Source organism: Chiloscyllium plagiosum, unplaced genomic scaffold, assembly GCF_037043375.1.
Source record: "Chiloscyllium plagiosum isolate Xiang-an unplaced genomic scaffold, Cpla_swu_hap1 HiC_scaffold_19, whole genome shotgun sequence".
Classification (NCBI taxonomy): domain Eukaryota; kingdom Metazoa; phylum Chordata; class Chondrichthyes; order Orectolobiformes; family Hemiscylliidae; genus Chiloscyllium; species Chiloscyllium plagiosum.
In genome coordinates, this window is record NW_028270157.1 from 27,486,858 (window position 1) to 27,511,630 (window position 24,773).

General features: G+C 40.6%; 1 protein-coding gene across 1 annotated transcript in view; it reads right to left on the minus strand.

Annotated features, from left to right (window-relative positions):
* Nucleotides 1-7,307: 7,307 nt before the first annotated feature.
* The window catches only part of otogl (otogelin-like), a 209,721-nt gene continuing 192,255 nt past the window's right edge, over nucleotides 7,308-24,773 (minus strand). Inside the window, exons 50-53 of the mRNA XM_087997558.1 lie at nucleotides 19,184-19,303; nucleotides 16,176-16,221; nucleotides 8,839-8,918; nucleotides 7,308-8,673 (exon numbers count right to left, since the gene is read on the minus strand). Of these exons, the coding sequence (XP_087853684.1) occupies nucleotides 8,473-8,673; nucleotides 8,839-8,918; nucleotides 16,176-16,221; nucleotides 19,184-19,303 (447 nt within the window). The 3' untranslated portion in view covers nucleotides 7,308-8,472. The remainder of the gene's footprint in view (nucleotides 8,674-8,838; nucleotides 8,919-16,175; nucleotides 16,222-19,183; nucleotides 19,304-24,773) is intronic.

Here is a 24,773-nt window from a genome sequence, read left to right on the forward strand (position 1 = left end):
TAATGCCAGCATCTCCAAATCATGACTATCATGAAAATATTACATATTTACAAGTACAATAGTAAACATAATTTCAGGTTCAAATCCCCCATGGGAAAATGGTCAAAAAGCCTGAACAATGACAATTGGGTAATCAGCAGCAGGCAATTAATTATAGAACTATGCATGAACCATAATTAAATACTTTTAAAACTATTCAAATAAATTGGCAAAATGGTAGTAAATTGTTCGTCTATTAGTAGCTTTCTGGCTGTTGATAAGAATTATCCAGCATGGTTTACAGGAGAGCATTATTCACAATCCTTAGTATTTATTGCTTTTTTTTTCATTAAAAGTGGGTGTCATCAGTAAGGCCACAAAGTGTTGCCCATTCCTTATTGTCTTTAAACCTTGCTAGGTTATTTCAAGGGCAGCAGTTAGGAATTAACCACACAGCTATGGGCCAGATCAGGTAGAGAAAGCAGGTTTCATTCCCAAAAGGACTTTACTGAACCAGATGTTTTGATACAGTAGTGATAGTTACATGATCACCATTAATGATGCTAGCTTTCAATCTCAGATTTCATTTAAGTTCCTCAGCTGCCCTGATGACATTTGAACATATTGTGCAGTATCCATGTTAACTAGCCCAATGATATCATCACCCCTAGATAGATCCAATCGATTTTTGAATGATTTGTTAATTTACAGCCTCCACAAATATACTGTTTTACACTTGCTGTACATCTTAAGTGATGGAATGAGTGCATGCATCTTGTTAATTTTATAGATTCTTCCAATAACAATAATCTGCTTTATTTAAAGAAATGTAACCTGAACAGTAACTATAGCCGTCCCTCTAAACTAATATAAAATGTATTTTATGTGGCATGTTTGAGTCAATTATTGTCATTTTAATAAAAAGAATAAGTACGTAATGTGGAGTATTTCATGAATGCTATTTTATCAGTTGATTTCAGCCATAAAACGTTTTACTTTGCTGTTAATCTGGAACAGACCAATTAGTATACCCGTCACCCGGAACTCCAATTCTTCTATCCAAGAGAAAGCGTAATTGCTAAGAGAGAGTATTGTAATCTCTGGCCACATGAATTTACCGGCCACAAATAATCTGGGTGCCTTTAAACCAAGTTTGATGCCATTACGTACAAATGAAAACAACCTTAAGTGCACTCCACAAAAAAAAACGCACTGACACCTCGAAAGCATTAATTGTTTTCATGCCTAAAGTAATGTATAAGCTTGGGAAAAAATTGGAACGCTTCTACTGATCTATTTTTGCTTTTGCTTTATTCTTATTAAAAAGTGGGCATTGCCGAAGATGTATTCTCACAACCATAAATTGACCGACCAAGTCCTAGCTTTGAACAAGCTTGTATTATTCATCGCGATTTCCCAAGCGCGCAATTCCAACATGTGAGCAAATTACCCGCACATTTCTGCCGGCGTGCGCCTCTAATCCTCAATTTGACTGAGCCCTTGTCGCTCTGTTTTCCTGCTTTCCTTCACTACTTATTCCTTGTTGCTTCCAGGCAGACTCTGGAAGCCCAAGCCTCCCTCTGTGTGTGTGTATGTGAATGCGCTCTGGCCATTGTTTCACTCCCCCCACCGCCCCCGGCCCAAACTTTCCCCTTTGTTCCGCAAGGTTGGTGCTGCCATAGGGACGGTGGGCATTGAGCTGCGTTTGATTGACAAGAGCGGCGCTCCAGGCACAAGAAACTGACCGAGAGCATCCAGGAAACTGGCTGCAGCCACTCGCTGCTTTCTCAGGCTGCATCTGCGAACACCTCACTGGCAATCTGCAGGGTCTCTGTGAAACTGCATTGAAAAATCTTGCTCCCAGAACAATGCGTGTTCATTCAGGCTTTCTTTTCCCCAGTAAAGATCAATGCCTTTCATTCCATTCATTCTCGAATCCCGACTGTGTGAAAGCACCACTAGAACTTTAAAGGTTGATTATGTTATTGAATTTTACTGTACAAATATAACATTCGAGGTTTGCAGTTAGGTCATTTATTTCAATAACGACACTGAAACAAGATGCTGAGTGACCCAGAATTTGCTGAACACGCTTCTTCCAGGTTATACCAAATTTGTTCAATGGAAGAAAAAAAATGGTATCACAATGGTGGCTCGGTGGTAAGCACTGCTACCTCACAGTGCCAGATTCGATTCCAGTCTCGGGCGACTGTCTGCGTGGAGTTTGCACATCCTCCCGTGTCTGCATGGGTTTCCTCCAGGTGCTCTGGTTTCCTCCCACAGTCCAAAAATGTGCAGGCCAGGTGAATTGGCCGTGATAAATTGCCCATAGTGTTAGGTGCATTAGTCAGAGGATCTGGGTGGGTTACGCTTTGGAGGGCCAGAGTGGACTGGTTGGCCCGAAGGGCCAGTTTCCACACTGTAGGTAATCTAATCAAAGCTGTGCAGGACAAGTGGATTGACCAGATCAACTCGCTCTGCAGTGTCCAATGGTATGCAGGGCAGGTGGATTAGCCATGGTAAATGTGAGGTTCCAGGGGATAGGAGAGGGGTTTGGGTCTAGGTGGGATAACTTAGCACCTACAGTTTCAATTTATTTTCAAATTTTTAAAAAGCTCTTTGGAGATTGGTGCAGACTTCATGGAGCAAATGGCCTGCTTCCACACTGTAAGGATTCGATGATGCAGAATAGACCATTCGGACTGAGCTGAGGAAATTAGTGAACTCATGGAATTCTCGGCTACAGAAGGCTGTGGAAGCCAAGTCACTGAAAAAGATAGAAAGAATTTTAGATTTTTGGCAGAGCAGGCTCAGGGTGCTGAAAGACCCACCCCCTGCTCCAGTTTCACTGTTCCTTCTTAATTCACTGTACTCTAAAATTAACAAACACAGTTCACTTATTCTCTCCATAACATTCATCCTTGGTAATGTTCAAGAAATCCCCTCTGCATCCTTCCTAAAAGGTGATGCTAAAATTTAACACAATTCTTCAGCTAGGCTAGATCCCAATGCCTCTCCTTGTAAAGCTCAAGGACCCTGTTTGTATTTTTTTTAATCTTTCCTTTCTACTTTCAAGGATCATCTTTTACCTACATTCCTTGGATTTGATAATCTCTGTCTCGCTAAAATTGTACCATTTAGATTATAATGATAGTTCCCTTTCTTTCCACACCAAGTCATATTTCTCTGTAGTAAATTTCTCCAGACATATACATCTATTCAACTCACCAATCTGGTCTGCCTTCCATAAGTCTAATACAATTGTCATGTTTATATGCTACAATTTAAAACACAGTGTCAGATGCAATATATATATTTTATATATATATACACACTCACAAGACAAGATCATCACTATTTATTAAAAAAATCAGTTCAATTAAATAAGGAAAGGAGCATTGAAGAACAAAATTAGATGAATTAAGAGTCAACTTAGATACAGGAAAAGAAAACAACGATCAGAAAGGAAAGACTGAATAAGATGGAGATATGAAAAGAAACAGAATGGAACAGACATATTTAAAAACTACATTCTACAAACCTCCAAGAACAATTTACAACAGCAGGAATGAATTTCTCAGTTATAAGTATTTTTTGGGTCTCTGAGCCTGAGTTTATGTAATATTGTAGGAACATAATCTTGTTATTAAAAAGGTCCTTACATTGTTAAGTCCTAATTTTCTGCAGCAAGTGTAATTTGTTTCAACAGTACAAAATCAGAACTTGTTTGCAAATCAATCCAGCAATAGGCTCAGTTATGAATCAGGGGTATTATTCCAAGTGAAGCAAATGGCTTATCTTTAAGAACACAAGACCACAAAACATAAGATGAAAAGTAGGTTATTCAAGAGCTTATGCTTGAAATGTCGACTCTCCTGCTCCTTGGATGCAGCCAGATTGGCTGTCCTTTTCCAGCACCACACTCTTAACATTATTCAACCTATCGAGTCTGCTCCACCATTCAATGAGATTATGGCTGATCTGATAATGCTCAACTCCAGTTTCCTGTCTTTCCCCATAACCCTGGATTCTCTTACTGATTAAAAATCTGTCTTTCTCATCCTTGAATATATTTAATGATTGAGCCTCAATTGCCCTCTGTGGTAAAGAATTCCACAGATTTACTACCCTATGAAAGAAGAAATTTCTCCTCCTTTCAGTCTTAAATGTGTGACCCCTTATTCCAGGATTATGCCCACTGATCCGAGATTGTGCCACAAGGGGAAACAATCTCTCCACATCTATCCTGACAAGTCACCTAAGAAGCTTAGGTGTTCAATAAGGCCACCTTTAAATCTTCTATATTCCAACAAATACAGGTCCAATGTACTCAACCTTTCCTCAGAAGACAATCCCTCCATAATTGAGATCAGCCCAGTAAATGTTCTCTGGACTGCCTCCAATGCCAGTAAATATTTGCTTGGATAAAGGCCACAAAACAGTTTATTGTATTCCAGTTGTGGCCTGACTAGAGCCCTGCATAGCTTTAACAAAATATCCCTTTTTTTATGATAATGCTGGCCATTCCCCCTGATTGTTAAGACCACACTGACCCAGGTGGTGACATTGGACCATGATTTAATGGCCTTTTCTGCCAATTCTCTGGAAAAAGAATGGCACTCCTTTGCACCACTGTCCCCACCCCCCCCCCCCCACCCCACCCCCACCCCCACCCCCTTCATACACACACACACACAAAACATCATCTACCAGGATCTCCAGGTACCTATTGGAGAATAGTAGTTCCGTCCTCTCCTTCTCTAACATGTTCAGAATCTGCTCAACAAAGAGGAGGGAAGATTCAGAATGCTAGTGGTCCCCCAATTGCATAGCGACCATTTCAATATCATGCAGATGCCAGTGATCCATGTCTGGTGAGTGGTGAGTTATTCTGGAAATGGCACTGTTAAGATGGAGCAGGCAAGCAGGAGGCTGGAAATACACAGCAAGCCAGGCAGCATCAGGAGGTGGAGAAGTTGATGTTTCAGGTGTAACCCTTCTTCAGGACTTAAGAAGGCTTGTCTGCTTTGGATTCCAGCATGTGCAGTTTTTTTTGTCTCTAACTGGTAAGATGAAACCTGGATTGGATGTGAGGGGCACCATCTGGGCCATATAAGTCATTAATGGGATGAGTTTTGTGTGCTATGGCAAAAAAACCTTACTAGGTCCCAAAGTGACAAATCCTCCAAAAAACTCAACACAACTCACAATTCAACAAAAGAAATTAAGATCAGCCCATCAACTCTGTTGCTAGGGGAAACAATGCTCATAAAGTGTTTACAAAGGCTGGTAAACAATTTGACAGCTTCAAGTCTATTCTGTGTAAAGAAAAGGGTCAAGTCTGGAAAATGTACAAAGGAAGATCCGTCAATGATCATATTATAATCACATCATAGTAGGAGACTAATATCTTAAACCTCATGCTGAGCTAAACTGTGCAAAGGTGTATTTAGTGCAAATAAAATATTACTTTAAAAAAATCCTAATACTCTAGATACGTCTTTATCAGACCCTACCTCATTAGAAACTCCTCACATCAAAAACTTCTAAAATTTCCTGGAAAAGATCCTTTCAGATTAATAACTGCATTTCATGAACACCAACTCATCCAAATATTTCTGTTTTTTTCTCTCCAAGTGTACTTGGGCTGAGGCATAAAAATCTACTTGCATCAAATATCATCGCAACTTTTGCCACAACACAACTAACGGTATAACTGACAAACTTCATCATTCCCTGGAACTATTCTCCTCCAGTCTTGGTGCAGAGCATTAATGCAAGGTTTCAAGAACTTCTAGCACTATTACTACTACAGATGCAAAATAGATGAAAACTTCATATTTTTATATTTAAAAAGGGTTTAGTGCTGTGGAAGGAACATGTTCATTTTAAACTCATTAAATGTAATGAGAGGAAAGTGTAGGAGTGTAACATTTGGTTATTTATGTTGTTCATAATTAACCTTAGGTCTCGTACGCAATTGCTATATAAGCAAAATCTCTGTGAATGTTTTCCTACTCAGTGCCAATGATCCTGAAGGCATTTTGGGGCAAAATTGGATAGCATCCAAAAGCTTGGGGATTATGATTCTGAAAGTAAATTGCATCTGTCTCTTCAGTTAATTGTATTTGAATGATTGTAGTGTGCAGCCCAGCACTAAACATATCATTGAGGGTTGCATGCCTCAGCAAACGCATGGAAGGCTAACACCATTCTGAAGCCAGATTACAATAGGTAAAGTCAGTCTGAACACCTTAAAGAGGTGGCGCATTCTGACTGAAGTAAATACACTAACTTGAAAGAACAATCTGACCTGCAAGAAGAGTGACAAATTAATGCAACAGTAAAGAAGGCATGCGCCAAGCCACTTAAGTAGTTAATTAACTGCAATTTTAGGGCTTTTACCCACCACACTGGGATTTTACCAATAGCTGATAAGCTATTACAGTAAAAGTTAAAAATTACACACCAGGTTATAGTCCAACAGGTTAATTTGGAAGTACTAGCTTTCAGAGTGCTGTTCCTTCATCCTCCTACCAAACAAGCAGCGCTCCGAAAACTAGTGCTTCCAAATAAACCTGTTGGACTATAACCTGGTGTTGTGTGATTTTTAACTTTGTCCACCCCCTGACCAACACCAGCAACTCCACATCAGGGCTATTATAGTAAGACTGCCTGGTTAAGATATGTGGTCAAAGGCTGAGATACCCCTTTTTATTAGTTTAATATGATCCAAGGATGGGCACTCTGTAAGGACTGCTTCTGCAGAATTCCTCTTGCCCCACTTTTACAACAACCATCCCACCCTACACCTGACATTTTTCCCCACTTACCCTGAATCCCACTCAACTCGTGGACCTTGTTTAGAATCAATAAATGATTCATGAAGTTCCCTTCAGTTAAATGACATCCTCTGTTTAATTGTCATCGCAAGTGAGCAGATCAAATTAAGGTCAAAGGAGTGGCCCAGCAAGGACTTGAGCTCGGGGCCCTCATATCAAAATCTGATGCTCTATCAAGTGAGCAACCAAGGCTTAATCCACTCAATTTATAGGTAAGTCCATGTCCATTTGTGACAGCTGCAGTCTCAGAAGTGGAATTATGAGATTGATGAGCTGTCAGTCCTTCAATTGACCAGCACCTCTTGGTGGTGGATTACTGGATCTTGCAGGGTGGAGACCAAGGTGACACAAGTTCTGTTGGAAAGGACTTCAACAGGGCATCCTACTGAAGCAGCTCGATGGTCATGGATAATGAAATGCTAGGTGCATTGTGGCTTTGTTAGAAGGTCTGTGTTCATGGACGAATCCAATAACTGTTTCAAAACACTGAGAAGTGCTCATTTTATGGCATGACATTTCAAGTTAACAGTGAACATTTAGAAGCCACAATTATTTATTATAATTTTCCAGTTTTCATCAAAGAGGAATTAATTGTTTGAATGTCAGTGCTGAAAATATATTGTAGGAAACCACAATTTACAGTGCCAGCACAATTTATACACAACATAATTTTGCAGATAGATTATACAAGTTAACTGTCTGACACAACTGATCAGAAGGAGATACAATTACTACTTATGAAATTAATGCAATATAGAAAAGCAAGAATACGTAAGAAAAATGTTTACTCATGTTTGTATTACAAAATAAGAACATTTAACATATACTCAAAAAGGCTTTGTGGTATAACATATCGTTGTTACTAAACATCTACAGTAGATGGACACAAAGGTTTATGGTTGAATAACCTCATTACTGACAAGTTATCACAAAAAATTAATCCTACAGTAAATTTACAAATATTTAGGTTAAAGCATTTAACAAAACAATCTCAAACATGCAGGTTATGTTCAGAAATGTATATCTGAAGAGCAACTGGCCTAGAAATTGGTTCCAGCCAGAATGCTTCCTGTAGTGGAACAGGGCCGGGTGGGAGTGCTCAAGTTTTGGGTCTCATGTAAATAAGACTGGTGGGCTATGGACATCCTCTGGGTGATACCAGGCTGCTTGATGGTGAAAGAAACTTGAATTTCAGGCCTTGTGAGTGGGACAGCAATCGTAATGGGTTGACAATGGTCTTTGGCACTATAATGAAGCTAGAAGAAACAGTACTATTCTTCCTGGTTCAAATTTAAGTTAGAGATTTTTTTTAAATGTTCCCTTATTGATGACAGGCTTCAATGGTTTTTTTTAGGTGTTTCTGAAAGCTGCTTCTTGACACCTGCAGCATTCAGGGCTGGCGAGCTGAGGGGATCTGGAACAGGAGTTATTTATGAATGCATATGCAACAAAACCAATGTCTATTTGAAATGCAGGCTCTCGCCACCTTTTCTCTGCTTTCACCATTGAGGTGAACTGTGCACTTTTAATGCAAACTTTGCACATGCATACTGCCTGCCATATCAATACTGAGGCTAGCTTCTTTAAAGTAGACATCAACCAATTTCTAGGCCATTCTGTAAGAATATGAATGATGGTAGATTAAAGATGATTAATTCCATTGACAGGAACAGTCTGTTGGTTCTTGAAATGTAAAATCAATCCATGTTGCATTTCCAGCACAGAAAAGTGGTACAGTCTGTACTGTGAGCTCAACTTCTCGACAACATTTGCAGAATCTTGCATAGTTGTTGACATTAGAGTTGAATATCATAGCAGATGGGCACCTGCCATCACAAGAAGCTACAATGACCTGGAAAGAATTAAGAATCGTGAACAATTCTGCATATTTAATTCACAAGTGATATTTTCTCTGCAATAAAACTGATTGTAACAATATTAACAATTGCACTCTAATATTACACTTTTGTTTTAAGCAGCAATGGCAAAACTGGAACTAAGATAGAATTATACATACAGCGCCAGTTGTGCGGCAGTCATCTTTTCTTATGATCATTTTAACATCTAACTTCCGGCAAGGCCTTGTATCTTCTTTGCCTGATAATAAATAGACACATTAATAGTCTGACATATTAGCAACAATTCTTTACACATCATTGCAGGCAAATATGAACATGATACTAAATAAATATTAAGACTAATTCAGTAAAAAGTGTAATTTTAGTTGACTTAGTTCAGTACCCAGTAAAGCAAGAATATAAACAAAAGCATAAAGTTGTGTATCCATTGATAACTACAAATGTTTAAGTCTTAGAGGTTAAATTATATAGCAACAGTAATGATAAGCATTGTAACTTCATGCTTTATGTTGTTATTTTACAGTTATTTTAGTTACAAATGCTATTGAACAGCTTTTTTTTTGTCTGTTCATTTTGCATATTCAAAATCATTTCATATGATGGAGTTGTAGTAAAGTGATGGATCTATATGCTTCCAAGATGGTAATTGTTTATCAACTGCTTTGAGGCATACAAATATAAGGTGCTGTACAAGTTCAAGTATTTCTTACTTTTCTTTCCAGAGACTAAAAAAATACATCTTTTTTCCATTCGTTTTTGCATAATTTATCTTACATTATGCTGCAACAAAATGTGTAATTTCAGAATGTTTCCTACATTCATAATTGTATGAAAGCAAATAATTGTAATCCAAATCACAATTGGTTTTATCTTTAAATTCCATCCTACCAGAAAGGGACAAGAGTTGACCTTTTAACCTTTCATACCTGAGCTCATCCATGTCTGAACTCCATCTACCCAAAATGACTTTGTAAACCTTGTCAGCTTTGCTGAAAAAAAAACTATCAATTTCAGTTCCTAAATTTTCAAAAGTCAGAGCGTCAAAAGGTTTCTCAGGCAGGAGTCTCTAGATTTCTACTACCCTACATGTAAAGGATTCTTTCCTGCATTACCCTTGAATAATATGGGTCTTATTCTCAACTCACATCAGCGGAAGAAGTTTTTTCCTATCTACTCTTTTTACCTAATTTAATCATCTTAAACACCTAAATGAGTATTCCAAACTCAAGAGAACTAATGTCCAATCTATGGAACCTGACCTGATAGTTAAATCCTTTTAACCACAGCATTGTTGTGGTGAGCCTCCAAATATAACCTCAGAGATTAATGCACAAATGCAGTCTCACCAGAGTTGCATATAATTATAACATAACATCCAGCCCTATACATTTCAGCCAGTTGGCAACAAACACCATTATTCCATTAACCTTTTTGATGATGTTGTGTGTGTGGGGTGTGGGGTGTGGGGTGTGGGGTGTGGGGTGTGGGGTGTGGGGTGTGGGGTGTAAGCTTTTGGCAATTTGGGTACATGGACAATTCCCTCTACTGCTCCACAAAGTCTAATCTTCAATCTCAGTAAAAATACTTTGATTTGTCCATCTTGAATACAAACTCTCACACCTCACACATTTAAGTCCATCCATCATAATGTTGCCCAGTCACAAAATTTGACTCTGTAGGGGCATAGCAATAGGTGTCTACAGTCATCTTATACACCTTTTGACATCTTGGTAGACATGTAATAGAACCATAATCAAGGTGTATTGGAGTGGTTGAGTAATTGTAGCAATCAATTCTGTACAAATTGCTTTCCAAAAAACCCAGGCATGAGGTGAATAAAACCCCTATGATAGAAAGTTCTGGGAAGCATAGATCAAAGACCACCACTTTCGCCCAACCATTCTACATTGACCACATGAAATTATCAGATTACTCATATAGTCATCGAGTCATAGAGATGTACAGCATGGAGACAGACCCTTCAGTCCAACTCATCCGACCAGATATCCCAACCCAATCTAGTCCCACCTGCCAATACCCGGCCCATATCCCTCCAAACCCTTCCTATTCATATTCCCATCCAGCTGCCTTTTAAATATTGCAATTGTACTAGCCTCCACCACTTCCTCTGGCAGCTCATTCCATACACGTACCACTCTCTGAGTGAAAAAGTTGCCCTTTAGCTCTGTTTTATATCTTTCCCCTCTCACCCTAAACCTATGCCCTCTAGTTTTGGACTCCCCCACCCCAGGGAAAAGACTTTGTCTATTTATCCTATCTGTGTCCCGCAAGATTTTATAAACTTCTATAAGGTCACCCCACAGCCTCCAATGCTCCAGGGAAAACAGCCCTAAACTATTCAACCTCTCCCAATAGCTCAAATCCTCCAATTCTGGCAACATCCTTGTAAACTTTTTCTGAACCCTTTCACGTTTCACAACATCTTTCTGATAACCAATGTCCTGTATAGCTGCAACATGACCTCCCAACTCCTGTGCTCAATACCATGACCAATAGAGGAAAGCATACCAAATGCCTTCTTCACGTTCCTATCTACCTGCGACTCCACTTTCAAGGAGCTATGAACCTGCACTTCAAGGTCTTTTTGTTCTGCAACATTCCCTGGGACCTTAACATTAAGTGTTTAAGTCCTGCTAAGATTTGCTTTCCCAAAATGCAGCACCTCACATTTATCTAAATTAAACTCCATCTGCCACTTCTCAGTCCATTGGCCATCCGATCAAGATCTAATCTGAGGTAACCTTCTTCGCTGTCCACTACACCTCCAATTTTAGTGTCATCAGCAAACTTACTAACTATACCTCTTATGCTCGTATCCAATTCATTTATATAAATAATGAAAAGTAGTGGACCCAGCACCGATCCTTGTGGCACTCCACTGGTCACAGGCCTCCAGTCTGAAAAACAACCTTCCACCACCCTCTGTCTTCTACCTTTGAGCCAGTTCTGTATCCAAATGGCGAATTCTCCCTGTATTCCATGACATCTAACCTTGCTCACCAGTCTCCCATGGGGAACCTTGTCGAATGCCTTACTGGAATCCATATAGATCACATCCAAGGTCTGCCCTCATCAATCCGCTTTGTTACTTCTTCAAAAAGCTCAATCACATTTGTGAGACATGATTTCCCACGCATAAAACCATGTTGACTATCCCTAATCAATCCTTGCCTTTCCAAATACATGTGCATCTTGTCCCTCAGGATTCCCTCCAACAACTTGCCCACCACCGACGTTAGGCTCACTGGTATATAGTTCCCTGGCTTGTCCTGACCACCTTTCTTAAACAATGGCACGTTAGCCAACCTCAAGTCTTTCAGCACCACACCTGTGACTATCGATGATACAAATATCTCAGTAAGAGGCTCATGCACAGTTCCTTAAAATGTATTTAATTTTCATTTGTGTAATTGTTAGCATTGTGACATCCACACCATCTATTTCCAACACCTCCTTAGGCAACCTATTACATAGATTGAACACTCAGTAAAATGGTGACCTGGAAATTCAGCAATCTTAAAGTTACTAGAAGAAAAGACAATTCAGATACTAAAGCAAGTTTGAATTCTATATTTATCACAACTTCCATATAAAAGGAATGTATCTGGAGAAGTGATGGCAGGATAATGGTGCTTTCCTCCAAAGTGCATGTTTGGGTAATAGAAAAGGAAACAAGGGAACATTTGTTACTTGAAAGACAGGGTGATTGAGGAATAAGGAATGATAAGCACAATGCTGCCATTGAGTTAATTCTGTTCTTAAAATCGAAAATATAGAGGTAAATTGAGTTGAGACAATTGCAGAACCTGAAATTCCATCATTAATTTAACTGCATGGAGTGATAGAGTCATACAGCACAGATAAAAAAAAAATCAATCAGGCTCTGTTGCAAACATGTAAAGCCTCCCACTCAGTTTACATTTGACCTAAGCAAGCTTAATACTTAAAAACAAAGAGAAAATCTGCACTGTTATTTTTTCATTATCCCTAAGACACATTGGCACTTTATAAAAGGCACCACGCAAGCAGCTCATGGCAAATGCAAGGCTACAAAACAAAGGAAGAAGGAAGAACATGAAGATGATAGGGTGGACATGGGCAAAGTGTTCACTGGCTACTGAGTCTTGAACATAGGGGCATAAATACATCAACGAAAGAAATTTGGAGGAGTTTCTTGCCAGTGAGTGTGGTAAGAATCTGGAACTCACCATCACATGATTTGAAGTGCACAACTTTGATGCGTTCAAGCCCAGGGTTGCTGCATACATGAGGGAGAATGGTGACAAGATATGACAGATAATTAGAGTGGGAGGAAGCATATGTGAACTGTAAATGCTGGTTGGGGGCAGTCAGATTGACGAGCCTGTTTCTGTGCTGTAGGTTCTATATCAATATACTTAACACATAAAACACATTCTGTGCTTGAAATTAATAATTCTTATACCATGCACTTCACATTTTATAGATTTATTGCACATTTGTTCTTGAAAAATACTGATATTACAAAGAAAATACATAATGGGAATAGTACCTGTGTCACAGTTAGTACTACCAGTTGGGACTACTGGACTAATGGTAAAAGGTAATAAACCCAATCCAGAACCTGGCAGAATTATCAATATCAGTTTAATATAAAGTAACAGTATATATTACATTGAAATATTACATAACTAGCATGCATTAAATCAAACTGGTATATAAGAATATGTTCATGTCACAAAGGAATGCATATGAACACAAGCTGGTGTTGAACCTGAAAGGCCATTCAAGTGCACATGCTTTTAGTCAGTGATGGCATTTTATAAATCAAATAACACTAAAGAATCACATGTAAGCAGGTGATTGGGATTTAGGTGCGTTCTCTGCAGCCACATCGGTTTAAAAAATATATAATTCTGAAGTATAACAGTTTTTGTGATCCGATGAACTGTTTCCTTTAAAAAGGATTACTGTTGAAATATACATATTATTGAGCTTGAAAATTTAAAATACACTTGGCCGCAAACTGTCACCCTTGCTTGATATTAGTTTACTTTAAGCACACCTTAAATACCACAATCAAATGTCCAACCTTTAAAATTCATGTTTTACTTTGCACTAAATATTAGTCGACCTGGTTAGTGTGCCTTATAATATAGGTAACACTATTAGCCTGAGGATGGATTTTAAAGGTGACCTAATTCACAACCTTTGACCATTCATGACTAAACGCAAACAGAATGAAGACTCAGTTCCTAGCAACACCATTTTATTGCTGTATTTACTTGGTCACTGCAGCTCAGGAAACACCATAAAGTTATGGAATTGTGCACAATCTTTTCTTTCTGCTAATATAAATTAGTTATATTCTACATGCCATTTATTCAGTTATCATCACTCTCAAGCATGTATATTTGTAGTATTTGAAGAACATTTAAAGTAAACTGATCAAGCTTATGAGGAGGGACAGTGTGCATTCATCCAAAATATGTATGTATTTAATACTCAAATCTATAGATATAAAGTGAACATTTACTTTATATCATACCACTTTCTTTAAATATCTGTCAAATTTGTGAGTGTTTGATTTTTTTTCCTTGTTTGGAAAACAGTTACATTTATAGAAGGAGCTAAAGGACATACCATATGAAATGAGAGGAAAATAAAACTAGGAATATAGAATTAATAAGAAGTTATGGAAAACATAATAAGGAAAAATACCCTTGAAATGTAAACATGAAACAAAGGGAACCTAATTGTGCCCTCACTATTTCAATATTTTATTTCCAATTTAAAAAAAACAATTGTTATGTTCCTCTCTTCCTAGACCAGTTGGCCTGCTCTCCCGAGACTGTTTTGTAGGTTAACAGGGCACAGTGGCTCAGTGGTTAGTGCTGCTGCCACATAGTGCCAGGGACCTGGGTTTGATCCCAGCCTTGGGTGACTGTCAATGTGGAGTTTGTATGTTCTCCCTGTGCCTGTGTGAGCTTCTTCCCACAAGCCAATGATGTATAGGTTAGGTGGATTGGCCATGCTGAATTGCTAATGGTGTCCTGGAATATGTGGATTAGCCAAGGGAAATGCAGGGTTACTGGGATGGGTTTGGGTGGAATGCTGTTTGGAGTATCAGTGTGGACTTGATGATGCTTCAATATTGTAGGAATTCTGCATGAATCTTCTGATTATTTTTCACAGTATTAGGCAAATATAAATAGAATTACAAATGTCCTTAAGTTTGGTTTAAAGGGATTAAACACAGTCAACAACAAGTATGACATATGCTGTCAGTGGGCCTCAAACTTTTTTAAACTTAAAAGTGACCACGTTTGAATATATGTAGTTTTTGTTTTGTAATTAATTTTGATATCTAAACTGTTAATTTAAATTGTAACCCTCATCTCACTGAAGTCTTCACCAGTACCAACTGCTCAGAACTCATACATTACTTACCTGTACATTTAACCTAGGCAATAAATCAGGTGGTGTAATTTGGGATAGATCTTTGGTTTGACAAAATCCCATTCCAAATTATATCCCTTCTATCTTAGGGTTATAGAACTCTATGTTTCATTGAACTTGGGTGGTCATTGGCCTTGCTATCACTATACTTCTCAAACTGTAATCTTTCCAATAGTTAGGACTCAAGAAGGCACTTAACTGGCAAATAAGAGATTTTGAATGACAATTACACTTGGGATTGGTACTCTCAGTGTGGGAATCCCCAATTAAATGACACAGTCAAGAGGCTGGTCTACTACCAGAAATAAATTTTTAAAAATTGATCAAGACAAAGAAGTATTTGAAAGGAAATGTGAAGAAGAAATTAGTGTAAAACTAAAAATAGTGACAAAAAGAATAAAACAAATTCAGAGGATAGAAATAATGAAAATAAAAGGATTGAAGCATACAAAGTAAAGAATAAAATTTTTAAAAGGTAGAAGAAATCATGAAAACTTCATTTGCCTCCAAAGCTGCCAGATGCTACTGAATGTTGGAATCTGACAGGTTAGCAATAAACTTGATATTGTATGTGTTGTCTGCACTCTTCTTGGTCAAAATACTTAAAGTTGATAAGCAAAAAAAGACACTGAACTTTACAATTACCTTTCAGAATGCTACCAAAAGACTTCATATTTTCAAAGTGAATTAAGATGATGTATAACCTGTCTTTATTCAACACTGAAAAGTGTTCCCAAATTACACTTCGAAAGAGAATTAGGATAAATTGTTCCTCTTTTCTTTACTGAACAGTTATACTCCAGAATAAATTAGAGATTATCCATATCAGCAGCCTGCATTTATCATACTGCAGCCCATATAAGCAATGCAACAAAACGTTCACAACTGTTGTTTAAAATGTTAACGGATTGCCGGTCAGACTGATTAAACACTACATGCGTCGTTTACTCCTTCATTTTCCCAGCAATTCACAATTTTACCACAGCTATCCGAAACCAAAGCCAAACAAGCATAATATGCAGCCTTGCTCACTTACAAGTCTTGCAGCAACCGTCCATGTAAGGCTTTGTGACTCCTCCTTTCTGAAGAAAGATAAAAAGGACAAATAATCAGGAAAAGTGATTGCTGTGAGAGAGAAGATAATGCTTTAAGCTTTCATCTGTTTAAGTACTAAGTTCAAATAGGATTGCATAGGATGGGACAAGATATACAGTACAAAATCTGGTCATTCAGCCGAACCAATCCATGCTAGCATTTATGCTTCACTTGAGCAGTCCCCTGTCTTTCCACACCTAGATCTATCATCACAACTTTCTGCTCTCAACTCTTAAGTCTGGTTTGTCTAGCTTGTCAATTTCCCCTTAAGTATGCCTTTAGAATTCACTTCAACCACTCCTTCATTTCCACATTCTCACACTTTCTGGGTACAAAACTTTCTTCTGAATTTCCATTTAGGTTTCTTGGTGACTATCTTGTATTGAAGGGGCCTGTGAGTTAGACAATGAGCATATAGTTCAGATTAATATCAATAGCATGGAACTCAATTTCTATTCCTGCTGAGCTAGACTCAGGGATTGCCTCCTCACCCTCCCTGTGGTAAACAACCTCAAAGTAACCTTGGGTTCGACAAATCATTGTCAAAGACTTGCTTCCAGACAGAAAACTCACGAAGATGATCTTAGACTGGTTGCCTCAACTCATGCCTTTCACAATAGATTTCAACTCTATCAAAACTTTTATAATTTTTAAAACCTCTATTAAGTTCCCACAGACTTATTATTTCAAGAGAATAGAGATCAGCTCTCAATCCTTTCTTCATCCACTTATCTTAGATATCATCCTTGTAAATCTTTGATGCACCCACTCCAGTATCTTTCTTTTTATAGTATTGTGATCAGAACTAAGTGTAGTACTCAACAGTGGCCTAAGCAAGGTTTAATACAGGTTTAGCGTTACATACTGACTTTTTAGTGTAATGGTCATGATTTTTCATTTTGTAGTCGAAGTGTGGGGATGGTGTATTCACTGGTGACATTTAAAACTTATTAAGCACTTCTTGACAATCATCTGGGCCTGTCACATGCCTCATCATTGGAGTCCCACCTTGGCAGAAGCTGCTAGCCAACTCCCCTAACAGCAGGCAGTTCTGGGTGCTAAAGATTATCTTCAACATCTATTCATCAGGGAGTCAAAGAGCAGTGGGTTCTTTTTGCTTCTCAAAGGATGGGGGTTGCAGGAAAATGGAAGGTGGGAGTTAGAAGTAAGGGCAGGGGATGGCTTTCAGAGGTCACCCCTTGATCCTGCCTGTGACTCCACCTGCCTCTGACTCAAGATAAAAGGATATCCTGCCTCTGAACCAGCAGGCAACTTTGCTTTTATTATTCATTTGTGGGACATGGGGGTCACTGGCTAGCTAGGAGTTATTGCCCAACCCTGCCTGTCCTTGAACTGAGTGGATCGCTAAGTCATTTCAGAGGGCACCTGGGAGTCAATCACATTGCAGTGGGTCTGGAGTCACATGTAGGATGACAGATTTCCTGTCTTTTGGGGCGGCACGGTGGCTCAGTGGTTAACACTGCTGCTTCAGAGCACTAGGCCCCCAGGTTTGATTCAGCCTTGGGCGACTGTCTGTGTGGAGTTTGCACATTCTCCCCGTGTCTGTGTGGGTTTCCTCCGGGTGTTCCAATTTCCTTCCACAATCCAAAGATGTGCAAGTTAGGTGAATTGGCCATGCTAAATTGCCCATAGTTTTCAGGGATTTGGAGGTTAGGTACATTAATCAGGGGTAAGTGTAGACTAATAGGGTAGGGGAATGCGTCTGGGTGGGATACTGTTTGGAGTGTCAGTGTGGACCTGCTGGGCCAAATGGCTTGTTTCCACACTGTAGGGATTCTAAATGGACATCAGTGAGTCAGATGGGTTTCCCCCCCAATAATTGATTTCATGGTCACCAGTAAATTCTTAATTCCAGATTTCTTTATTCATTGAATTTAAATTTCACCATCTGCCATGGCAGGTTTACGAACCCAGGTCTCCAGAACATTACTGAATTTCTGACTTAATAGTCTATCAATAATACCACTAGGCCAACACCTCCCCTAGCTCAGGTCACTCTGGTGTTACAGTCAGGAAACTAGCCACACCCCATACTCACCTACTTAGAACACAGATAATATGCCCTGTGGTACCTTGAGGCTTTTTTAAGTGATTATTAATTGAACACTTAGGGGGCTTAATTGATGGCAGGTTGAGAAAGTCGTCAATGGATGATCCATTTTGCAAGCATGTGAATGTTCTTCATTAACTTGTACAATCTACTCAGAATTGAATATATCCATTCAACCCTCACACCCATCCCAACCTCACACAAATCCACTGTTATCTGCACATTTAAAAACTGTGTTTTTGATTCCACAGTCAGTTTGTGCCAATGAACATTCCCTCATCATTCAAGTTCATTTAGTTCAACTAATATTGAACCTTCCACATTTACAAATTTTAGGCAATGATAGACATGGATGTCACAGAGAAGGACAAGGGAATTGTGTTCAAACCCTCCACAGTGGAAATGGACAGATTGCTCTGGCCTGGAGCATACCAGGAATGCAGGCAACTTCAGGAGGTGGGGAAGTCAACATTTCGGGTACAACCCTCCTGAGGAAGGGTTATACCCAAAACATTGACTTCTCCACTTCCTAATGCTGCCTGGCTTGCTGTGTTCTTCCAGCCTCCTGTCTGTCTACTTTGGATTCCAGCATCTGCAGATTTGCTTTTGTCTGGAGCAGACCAGACCATGACTAATTTATATTCAGCAGCTAGCCACTTTTTAGAAGCCATCTTTAGGTTCTTTTTTTTTGGATATTGTGGCATTTTGTTCTGTAAAGATATATGATAATTAATTTATGTTATGCAGGTCTTGTAGTTATATGTAATCATATGTAGCCCACTGACTAGTTGTAAGCTGTACTGCAAAAGCTGAACAGCCCACCCAAAATGATCAAATATGCAAAAGACATACATTTTTGCTGCAACAGATATACAAACCTGTATGCATTCAGTCTCATTAAATGGTGGGCAAACAACTCCCGAGCCAAGTACCACAAGTCCAGCAGCAGTTTCCAGGCAATCATATTTGACACAGTTAGTAACCCAAGATGTTCCTGCCTGGAGTGAAAAGTGATTAGCACATAAGTTTACGAATGTATTATTTTTGTCAGTCAATATATACTTTTTCAATTGATTCTAATTTAAAATTGACAATGACAAAACAGCACTTCAAATCATAATTCAGTAGACTGTGAATATTTCTGAAAAATGCATTTTGTCAAATCTTGGACTCATCATGACATTTCACAAGAATACAAACTCAAGCGTAAAACTAACATTTATGCCATGAGAGGAGAGTACTGATTGGCTGGTAAATGGACTCTGATAGGTAGAGATGTTGCCATGGAGAATGCAACCCTTATGGCACCTCTTCATCATGATTGACAGACAAACTTCGTTAAATTTTAAATCAGGCAGTGTTGATTCACAATCAAAAACAGAAATTGCTGGGAAAACCCAGTAGGTCTGGCAGCATCTGTTAAGGGGACACAAAGTTGACATTTCAGGTCCAGGAACCTTGTTTAGTTCTGAGTTTTCCTAGCATTTTCTGTTTTTGCTTCTGATTTCCAGCATCTGTAGTTATTTGCTTTTTTTTGCTCAGGACTGACTCAAATTGGTCAAATACATTGCACTGAGAAATGAACTAGTGGAGAGCTGTCACCTATATTGGTCAGTTGAAACAGGTGCCTGTACATGTTCTTTCTGTCTGAATTAGGCCCTATATATTAATATAGGAGAAAGTGCAGATGCTGGAGATCAGAGTCAAAAAGTGTGGTGCTGGAAAAGCACAGCCGGTCAGGCAGCATCCGAGGAGCAGAGGGTCGGTGTTTCATGCATGAGCTCTCCACCATGCATTCCTGATGAAGAGCTCATGCTCAAACCATCGACTCTCTTGCTCCTCAGATGTTGCCTGGCCAGCTGTGCTTTTCCAGCACAACACTTTTTGCTTATGCATTAATATATTTAGCTACCAGTAGATGCAAGTGCACCACACTGTATGCCCAACTGACTATACTAAACTAGTTGTCAGCATAATTTCTTACAAATTCAGGATTATCCAGCAAATGTTTCCCAATTGCAGAAACGCATCTAGTGTTCGACACTGTTGCAAGTTTTGCAAGCATAGGCTGATTGGGTATAGCCAGTATTTTTCTCGCTGTGAGCAGACAAAGGGACATTCTGGATTAGTGGTGCTGGAAGAGCACAGCAGTTCAGGCAGCATTCAAGGAGCAGCGAAATCGACGTTTCGGGCAAAAGCCCTTCATCAGGAATAAAGGCTGTGAGCCTGAAGAATGGAGAGATAAGCTAGAGGAGGGTGGGGGTGGGGAGAAAGTAGCATAGAGTACAATGGGTGAGTGGGGGAGGGGATGAAGATGATAGGTCAGGGAGGAGAGGGTGGAGTGGATAGGTGGAAAAGGAGATAGGCAGGTAGGACAAGTCCGGACAAGTCATGGGGACAGTGCTGAGCCGGAAGTATGGAACTAGGGTGAGGTGGGGGAAGGGGAAATGAGGAAACTGTTGAAGTCCACATTGATGCCCTGGGGTTGAAGTGTTCCGAGGCGGAAGATGAGGCGTTCTTCCTCCAGGCATCTGGTGGTGAGGGAGCGGCGGTGTAGGAGGCACAGGACCTCCATGTCCTCGGCAGAGTGGGAGGGGGAGTTGAAATGTTGGGCCACGGGGCGGTGTGGTTGATTGGTGTGGGTGTCCCGGAGATGTTCCCTAAAGCGCTCTGCTAGGAGGCGTCCAGTCTCCCCAATGTAGAGGAGACCGCATCGGGAGCAACGGATACAATAAATGATATTAGTGGTTGTGCAGGTAAAACTTTGATGGATGTGGAAGGCTCCTTTAGGGCCTTGGATAGAGGTGAGGGAGGTGGTGTGGGCGTAGGTTTTACAGTTCCTGCAGTGGCAGGGGAAGGTGCCAGGATGGAAGGGTGGGTTGTAGGGGGGCGTGGACCTGACCAGGTAGTCACGGAGGGAACGATCTTTGCGGAAGGCGGAAAGGGGTGGGGAGGGAAATATATCCCTGGTGGTGGGGTCTTTTTGGGAGGTGGCGGAAAATTTGGTTTATGCGTAGGTTGGTAGTGTGAAAGGTGAGCACCAGGGGCGTTCTGTCCTTGGTACGGTTGGAGGGGTGGGGTCTAAGGGCGGAGGTGCGGGATGTGGACGAGATGCGTTGGAGGGCATCTTTAACCACGTGGGAAGGGAAATTACGGTCTCTAAAGAAGGAGGCCATCTGGTGTGTTCTGTGGTGGAACTGGTCCTCCTGGGAGCAGATACAGTGGAGGCGGAGGAATTGGGAATACCTCCACATTTTTGCAAGAGGTAGGGTGGGAAGAGGTGTAATCCAGGTAGCTGTGGGCGTCGGTGGGTTTGTAAAAAATGTCAGTGTCAAGTCGGTCATCATTAATGGAAATGGAGAGGTCCAGGAAGGGGAGGGAGGTGTCAGAGATGGTCCAGGTAAATTTAAGGTCAGGGTGGAATGTGTTAGTGAAGTTGATGAATTGCTCAACCTCCTCGCGGGAGCATGAGGTGGCGCCAATGCAGTCATCAATGTAGCGGAGGAAGAGGTGGGGAGTGGTGCCGGTGTAATTATGGAAGATCAACTGTTCTACGTAGCCAACAAAGAGACAGGCATAGCTGGGGCCCATACGTATGCCTATGGCTACCCCTTTGGTCTGGAGGAAGTGGGAGGATTCGAAGGAGAAATTGTTAAGGATGAGGACCAGTTCGCCCAAATGAATGAGAGCGTCGGTGAAAGGGTACTGTTGGGGAAGTCTGGAGAGGAAAAAACGGAGGGCTTGGAGGCCCTGGTCATGGCGGATGGAGGGATAGAGGGATTGGATATCCATGTTGAAGATGAGGCGTTGGGGGCCGGGGAAACGGAAGTCTTGGATGAGGTGGAGGGCGTGGGTGATGTCTCGAACGTATGTGGGGAGTTCCTGGACTAGGGAGGATAGGACAGTGTCGAGGTAGGTAGAGATGAGTTCAGTGGGGCAGGAGCATGCTGAGACAATGGGTCGGCCAGAGTGGTCAGGCTTGTGGATCTTGGGAAGGAGGTAGAACCGGGCAGTGCAGGGTTCCCGGACAATGAGGTTGGAAGCTGTGGGTGGGAGATCTCCTGAGGTGGTGAGGTTCTGTATGGTCTGGGAGATGATGGTTTGGTGATAGGGGGTGGGGTCATGGTCGGGGGGGCAGTAGGAAGAGGTGTCCTCGAGTTGGCGTTTGGCTTCAGCGGTGTAGAGGTCAGTGCGCCAGACTACCACTGCGCCCCCTTTATTGTTTGGTACACTCTGCCACTCTTTGGGACATAATGACTACATAGCTGGCAGTTCACCAGCACTGAACCTCTTATAGCACATTATTCATTTTTGTCATAATCAGAATATCTTTCCAGCTTGACAACAGCATCCTGCTATTGATGTAAACCATTCATGTTGCTACTGCATTGTGGCAGCATGAAACAGGTCAACCTCTGCTCACACCTTTGAGATACCTTACCCTTGTAGGGTAGTTTGAAGTAGACTGAGCACTTTTACAACCAGCCCACACCCTCCTCTCATGCAGTTTAAATATCCGCTTTCCCCTTGAATGTGTATTCTTGCAAAATATTTTGATGAGAGCAAGAGAAAACGTGTTGAAAAAATGTGATTTTTCAGCAATAGTAAAGTCCTGTAAAATCAAATGACTATTATATAGTAAATAGTTAACATACTTAAAGTAAGATAAATAAAACAATACAACAAAAATATCTAATATAATTTTCACTCCTGAATGTTGACCAGCTGATATAATTTTTGGAGTACCTTTCTTCTGAATTAAATTTTATAAATGTAATAACATTGGTGCATATATTTGTATAATCTATATCCTAAACATGGTTTTGGCTGAGGAGGCGTTGGTTGAGATCTTTCAAAAGTCACTGGAGTCAGGGAAAGTCCCAGATGATTGGAAGATCGCTGTTGTAACCCCATTGTTCAAGAAAGGATAAAGACAAAAGATGGAAAATTATAGGCCAATTAGCCTAACCTCAGTTGTTGGTAAAATTCTAGAATCCATCATTAAGGATGAGGTTTCTAAATTCTTGGAAGAGCAGGGTTGGATTAGAACAAGTCAACATGGATTTAGTAAGGGGAGGTCGTGCCTGACAAACCTGTTGGAATTCTTTGAAGAGGTGACAAGTAGGTTAGACCAGGGAAACCCAGCGGATGTGGTCTATCTAGACTTCCAAAAGGCCTTTGATAAGGTGCCACACGGGAGGCTGCTGAGCAAGGTGAGGGCCCATGGTGTTCAAGGTGAGCTACTGGTATGGATTGAGGATTGGCTGTCTGACAGAAGGCAGAGAGTTGGGATAAAAGGTTCTTTTTCAGAATTGCAGCCGGTGACAAGCGGTGTCCCGCAGGGTTCAGTGTTGGGGCCGCAGCTGTTCACATTATATATTAATGATCTGGATGAAGGGACTGGGGGCATTCTAGCGAAGTTTGCCGATGATACAAAGTTAGGTGGACAGACAGGTAGTACTGAGGAAGTGGGGAGGCTGCAGAAGGATCTAGACAGTTTGGGAGAGTGGTCCAGGAAATGCCTGATGGAATTCAATATGAGCAAATGCGAGGTCTTGCACTTGGAAAAAATAATATAAGCATGGACTACTTTCTAAACAGTGAGAAAATTCGTAAAGCCAAAGTACAAAGGGATCTGGGAGTGCTAGTTGAGGATTCTCTAAAGGTAAACGGAATTACATCATGCAGGTTGAGTCCGTGATTAAGAAAGCGAATGCAATGTTGTCATTTATCTCAAGAGGGTTGGAATATAAAAGCACCGTTGTGCTACTGAGACTTTATAAAGCTCTGGTTAGGCCCCATTTGGAGTACTGTGTCTAGTTTTGGTTCCCACACCTCAGGAAGGACATACTGGCACTGGAGCGTGTCCAGCAGAGATTCACACGGATGATCCCTGGAATGGTAGGTCTAACATACGAGGAACGGCTGAGGATCCTGGGATTGTATTCATTGGAGTTTAGAAGATTAAGGGGAGATCTAATAGAAACTTACAAGATAATACATGGCTTGGAAAGAGTGGACACTAGGAAATTGTTTCCGTTAGGCGAGGAGACTAGGACCCGTGGACACAGCCTTAGAATTAGAGGGGGTAAATTCAGAACAGAAATGCGGAGACATTTCTTCAGCCAGAGAGTGGTGGGCCTGTGGAATTCATTGCCGCGGAGTGCAGTGGAGGCTGGGACGCTGAATGTCTTCAAGGTAGAGATTGATAAATTCTTGATGTCACAAGGAATTAAGGGCTACGGGGAGAATGCGGGTAAGTGGAGTTGAAATGCCCATCAGCCATGATTGAATGGCGGAATGGACTCGATGGGCCGAATGGCCTTACATCCGCTCCTATGTCTTATGGTCTTATGGTACATCTAGAACATCATTACACTCCCCGTGGCACTACATTCTCACCTACTTCATAATCAAGAAACTTAGCTTACCTTCTGTATTATTAATAAAAGTTCTAACTGAAAGATA